Source organism: Coregonus lavaretus (genome assembly GCF_964263955.1).
Source record: "Coregonus lavaretus genome assembly, chromosome: 13".
NCBI lineage: Eukaryota > Metazoa > Chordata > Actinopteri > Salmoniformes > Salmonidae > Coregonus > Coregonus lavaretus.
The window spans coordinates 48,107,048-48,113,553 of NC_140000.1; the positions used below are offsets into that span (position 1 = coordinate 48,107,048).

Sequence of the window (6,506 nt, forward strand, 5' to 3'; positions counted from 1 at the left end):
GAGACCTGAAGTATTCCAAACATTCACTTAACAGCTCACAGGCTAAATTTGTTTTATAAAGAGGGACGGAAAAAAAGAGTCAGGGGATTCAGCAGAAAGTTATGCCACCAGAAAGTAATCAAATGTGAAGAATTTGCATGCGCACACACCCACACACCATCCCACAATTAAATAAACATACTTCACAGTTGGACGACCACCTGATATTCATCCTTTATGAATAATGAGGGGCAAGAGGAGATTCTAATGACGCATGATAAAAGTAAGAACTAATCCGTGGAAGCTGGGGAATCAGAGCATCCGTTCTAAGGTGAAAGGCTGTGAGACAGATGGCTGTGTGTGTGACACGTCTGGTTCCGCTCAGGGTTTGGCTGAGAACAGGAGCAGCTCCCAGAGAGAGGGAACACTCATTACAGGAACACTACCTTAATCAATCTCCCACACGTCTCAAACTGCAGCTACGCGACCAAGGCTCTCTACCAAGGACTAGACTGGAGGAGTCAAATAGACACCTGCTATAAACACACACACACACACACTTGATTTTTTACAAAATACTTTAATATCTTTTCTTAAACACAGTGACACCCTGACCACCAGCAATGTTTTACCAGGACAGAGAAGGACATTAATGACATCTTAAACAAAGACCACCAACCACCCTGAGCCACACGTACCCTGTCAGCGGTGACAGTGACCATGACCCACTGTGTTAGTGTATAATCCTCTTCACAATCACCCAGAGAGAAACAAAATACAAATCATCCTACCAGACCATATACAGACAGCCTTAGATGTGTGGTAAGTACCATACAGCCATAGCTCTGGGCAGGCACCTCGTTAAAATGGCCCCCTAACAATTAGATCAGGGCTAAAACATTGTCGTATTGGCTTGTAAACTCACTGGCAGGTGCTGAACGCAGCCTAACAAAGGTTGTGAAATGTTGGGAATTGTTTCACCTGGGTCAAACAACAGAGAGTATCAGCATGGCATGCTATCATGTGAGACAGGCCTCACAAGGCCCTCAGTCTTTCTGACGAAGAAACTGATGATCCAAGGTTTCTTCTATGCTCAGTCATTTGGCTAAATAAACTGAGATGAATTCCAGATACTGTATGTTTGAAAGTCTTTTTTTGCTATTACATTTTCTCTGCGTTTGACTGAATCCTGCCATAGGATTAGACCTAGTCCAGTCTAATCTACACCTCACCTGCTCAGAGAAAGCTATAGGATGCCTGACTGTTAGTGGTTTATTATTCAGTCCTTAGTCCTGGGCTTTGTGCCATTCCCACATTTGAATGATTCATGGGGAAATATGGCCCTAATCTTCTTTTATCCGTGGTTGACAAAACACTGACTTCGGAGCGCTCCGCAATTCATTATTTTAACTTTCACTGAGACAACAGATGGAGTTTGTGGTTTGGAATATGTTAAATGAAAGGGGACACTAGAATAAATATTGGGGAAAATAAAAGTGATTCAAAACAAAAGTTTAAAAACAAATCTCTTATCATGCTGGTAAATCCACAATGATTTCTGCTAAGAATGGAACCCCCCCCGTTTATTTTCCAGCTTTACTGAAACGTATGTCCATATTTGACTGTTTATTATATAGGGCTGCATTCTGGGGCCTGTGTTTCTCACGGTTTATTATTGTGTTTTGGTTGCCGTCCCGTTGCATTTGCCTCTCCAAGACAAGATTAAGCAGTGTGAGGGAGCAGGAATGTCAGTGACAGCAACTTCTCCTGGAGACGAGAGCTGACTCACTCAGCCATGTGAACCTGCCTTACCCTCAGCTAGAGTTTCAGGAGAAAGGGAAAGAAAGATGGGTAGATAGAGGGAGGGAGAGAGTGAGATACTGTGTACTGACCCAAGCCTCCTCCCAGAGTTTATTTTCTCTTGTTTTGGTTTAGTGAGTTTAGGCTGTAATAATAAAGAGTCTTTACCCTAGGGAACTACAGTATTTCTCGCCTCCAGTACAGAACCTTTGACACACACCCTTACACTTGCTGCTGACTGGACCCCCCACCTGTTACCCTCTCTGGGCCTTGCACCTCTCCTCTCCCCCACCCTGGCACTGGAGAGACACCATGCACCCCAAATACTTCCCTCAGTGAGGACATCCACACTGGAGTTTATTGGAGAGAAGAGCCCTCTCCCTGGGTCAGAGGAGTCTCCAGCTCCCTACATCTGGATCTCTCCCAGACAGAAGCTCCACTGAAGGCAGGGAGAAATATGGAGCCTGTCCGCCCCGACGGCAAATTATTTCCATCTCCACCATCAAAGATCAGTTCAGCTCAACTCCCCCTTTGCTTAACATCCCGGACAGAATAGCTCTAAAATCACAGGATGGAAGCTAACCCACACCTGCAATCTTGGCTCCCAATCAAATCTCCATTCCTTTCTTTACCTTGAAATGTCCTTCCAGTCACTGCCAAATCCCCTCCGCTTCTGTTTTCCCACTAATTCAATCCAATGAGTCCCATGGGAACGAAGCACAGCGAAGCACCCACATAGATCATCCTAAGTGACAGACACACACCTGACTTTTCAAATTTGAAGACCGAGCTATTACCGGTCCACCACAAAACCAGAGCTACCCAACCAAGAACCACTTTATAAACTATTTTTACTGATAATAGCTCCCCTCGACGTTTCACTCAGATACAGTAGAACAGAACTAAAGCAGGAAATGGGGACAAATCAAATCCACACATGGAAAAGGGATTAACCAATCCCATGATCAGCAATAGGGATAGATTCATTCCCAGCATGTTGACCTTGAATCCTGGAGGTCAGCCATTTTAACAGGGCAGGATTGAATAGGCCTTCCGTGGTTGTATGTAAAAGCCACAGAGGTATTTGAGTGGTTTGGTCTGTTTGCAGTGAGTGAGCAGGCTTTTTCCAAGCCACCCGCCACGCTCCACACATCCCCTAGACAAGAGTCTATACAGTCTGGGTCCTGTCTGTTAGCAGCTCTGCTGAGTGGGGTGTTTCACTGCCTGTCTCTGTCTGACAGCTGGGCTACAGCACTCGGAGGTATACGAGACAAATCACAGAGAAACACAGAGAGAAGAAGAGAGGGAGAGGAGAGAGAGAGAGGGAGAGGAGAGAGAAAGAGTCAGGGAAGAAGAGAGAAAGAAGGAGATAGTAGGAGAAAAGGGACAGAGAGAGGCGAGAGACAGTGAGAGGAAAAGAAAGTTGCTGGGAGTCAAGGAAAAAGATGACCCCAGTATATCACAGCCTTTCCAAAGACAATGATTCACAGTCACAACACCTCTTCACACTGTCTGAGCACTCAGACGCCGCACGGACACATGTGCAACACAGACATAGCACAGCCACACAGTCTCTCCTGCATTGGGCAAAATAGTCGGCCTGGAGGTACTGAAAGGTGATCAAACATACCCAGCAGTCCCTGTACAACATCAACACCAGTGTACAGTTACACCACTTATGAGGAGGGGTGGGTGGTTCCTGAAAGCATGAGAAACAAGAAACAACCCCTCCAGCCTCCTCCCCCGCAAACTCTTTCCTAGTTCAGAGAGTTAATAATTCACCCAATCATCATGTGTCAAGGAAATTAAATAAAACAGAATCAAACCCAGAGGCTGTAACAACACTCACAGGCAAAGGGAACACTGCCTCCATCCGCTGTGTGTGTTTAAAGTTTAACCAGGAACAGGCTGAGCCAGGGCAGTCAGTCATGACACAGTACAGTACAATCTCACAGAGGTACGGCTCTGGCCCGCCTCACTGACATGGAACAGAACTGAACAATGGAGCCACGATCTCAGGGTCTCGCAGGCCCAAACCAAGGACATGACAATGTTAAGGCCCACAGGGTCTAAGCACCATGGGTACTATAAAGGTTAGAGACGCCCTCACACTATCTGACGCAGAATGCTGGTTAAACGTCAATCAAAACGCAAACGTCTAAGGGAACATTATTATTTATTCATTATTATTATAATCTCATCTCAGACAGTGCAGAGAAGGTCATTATAGAGTATATTCTTGTTAATTCAAAATGACAAAGAGGATTGTACATCCTTTGGTTGGGCATCAATCGGTTATTGGCCATTTGTGAGACATTAACACCATAAACTAATAGCTTAATTGTGTTCTGTAAGCTCATCACAGCTGTGGTGAAACACAGCAGACCAGGATGAGACAAAGCCAGAGGTAACGCTTCACAGGTGTTCTGTAGAAGGTTAGATGGAGGGCATGTCTGTCCGATGCTTAGGGATTCACTGTTGGAGTAAACCGGACATGACCATTTCTTTACCTTCGAAGGGGAGGAAGACTCTTGGCAGTGGCTGGAGGAAGCTGGAGACACAGGTGAGGAGGAGAGAAAGAGTCAGGAGGGTGTGTCTGACTCCTACCCAGGGTGGGGTCTTCACGACCCCCTCCGGCCACCCCATGACAGCAAGGCCTCAGGAACCACACCTAGTCCAAATGACCTGAGGGAGGAGGAGAGAGGTACATCACTGGTCAGACTACAGTACCACAGTCATGGCAATGATGCTCAAATCCAGTCCATGAGGGCTACACCACGGCAGGATTTTTTTCTTCTTCCAAGTAGTTAATAGATCCCAGTAATTGATTGATTCACTCATCTGGTTTCCCAGGTCTGAATCAATCCCTGATTAGAAAGGTAGGATGAAAACTAGCAGTGCTGCAGTCCTCCATTTACACTACTACTACTACTACTACTACTACTACTACTACTACTACTACTACTACTACTACTACTACTACTACTACTACTACTACTACTACTGCTACTACCACCTCTGCTACTACTACTACTGCTAATAATAGTAATGCTTAAAATAAATAATAAGGATCCGTTTTAAAGGAAAGAGATCAGAGCGTTACATGACTGTTAAATCCATCTGTTACCATATCCTCACTGTTAAATATGGATGAGATCCTTCTACACAAGAGCTGGGGGAGAATCTCATCTCTGCCTTGACCCTGCTTCCATTATTGTACAAGAGGAGCTCAATTATTGATAAAGACAGGTATTACCAGGGGACTTTCTCCTGTAGAGAGATTATCTTACTGCTAACGAAAGACTGAGCTTCTCACTGCCTCTGGAAAAACTGAGCAGGGTCTTCTGCCCATGGCCACGAAACTCAATGTATTGTGCGCAAAGTATCCATATTGGTTTAATAGAAAATAAAATAAAAATGGGGGAAACAATAAAATGCACCCACACAAAGGCAGATCTATATTCTGATGGCTTATATAGAAGAGGGTGGGATATGGGATATCTATGAAACTTTCAATTTGGGATGCAGCTGACTGAAAGGTTGAGGCACAGGGATCAGATGGACCATGGACAATATATCACCGAGCTGAAATGTAACCATAACTGCATGAGGGGCTAGGGTCGTCGTTAGAGGGGCTGTGCATGCGTGTGAAGCGTTAGAACGCATATGGAAAAGTGCAGAAGGGCTAAGATCTCTTTGGCAGCATGGCTTCCTAAACTGGCCATGGCCCTAGCCCACCCCTCCCTAACTGGGGTGCGTTCCCGGAGAGAGAAGCCCTTGCGCTGGACTGGAGATGTCAGCCTCACAGCTGCTTAAGCCATCGCTGGAGACCGGAGCCTCTACTGCTGCGGAGTGCCAGGCGTCATTACTGTGAGATAAGACACAGGCCTGCCATGAAACACCACCTCACCAAGATTAGACACATACAACTGGGACTACTCTCCCCTGCTTTAAATCTACCACTATCATACTGTATAACCTTGTCAGGTGATATCATGGCAATACCTACAAATATGACTGGCACCTAGCTAGTAAAACTGACCTGACTAACCTCCTAAGGCATGTCTGGCAGCATGGTAGTGTTCCATATACACAACCAAGCTCCACATTGATATACGTAACAGCCTTATAAGGAGCAATGCTCCACGTTCTAGTGTGCAAAGCCATATGGAGAGCCATAAACATTCACATTAATTTGTCTGTCGAGACTGTACTCAGTCCAGAAATACTACTGCTTGTCGAAGCCTTGGCAGGAATCCTGGCGATGACAATTAAATCAGTCTCCACAAAGCAGGTGGACTTGAATAAATACAGCAATACATTACCGATGGGGTATAACGGTAATTGGGTTTATTGTGTGTTGCTTGGCCCTTTGCCTAATGAATTTTCCATCTCACCACTTCAGAGGGAGTCCCTCTTTTAAAAAACTAATATCGATGAATGTATGACATTTTAAGGCAGATTTGTTTTTCCTAGATGCCGAACAGGAGATCTGATCGTCTGGCTCTGTCTTAATGTCTTTATTGAATGAGAGCAATTCCCCTGTCTGTCTTTTGTAATGGACTATTAACATTTTACACAATTGAGCGTGTTTACAGTGCATTCGGAAAGTATTCAGACCCCTTGACTTTTTCCTCATTTTGCTACGTTACAGCCTTATTCTAAAATTGATTAAATAAAACATTTTCCTCATCAATCTACACACAATACCCCATAATGACAAAGTG

The 6,506-nt window shown here is 44.9% G+C and overlaps 1 protein-coding gene across 1 annotated transcript in view; it reads right to left on the reverse strand.

The window, feature by feature from the left end:
* Positions 1 to 4,425, reverse strand: part of LOC311139532 (semaphorin-3C-like) — a gene marked incomplete at its 5' end in the record, with an annotated part of 46,044 nt that extends 41,619 nt beyond the window's left edge. Inside the window, one exon of the mRNA XM_084174417.1 lies at positions 4,290 to 4,425. Coding sequence (XP_084030543.1) covers positions 4,290 to 4,425 — 136 coding nt within the window. The remainder of the gene's footprint in view (positions 1 to 4,289) is intronic.
* Positions 4,426 to 6,506: the final 2,081 nt, after the last annotated feature.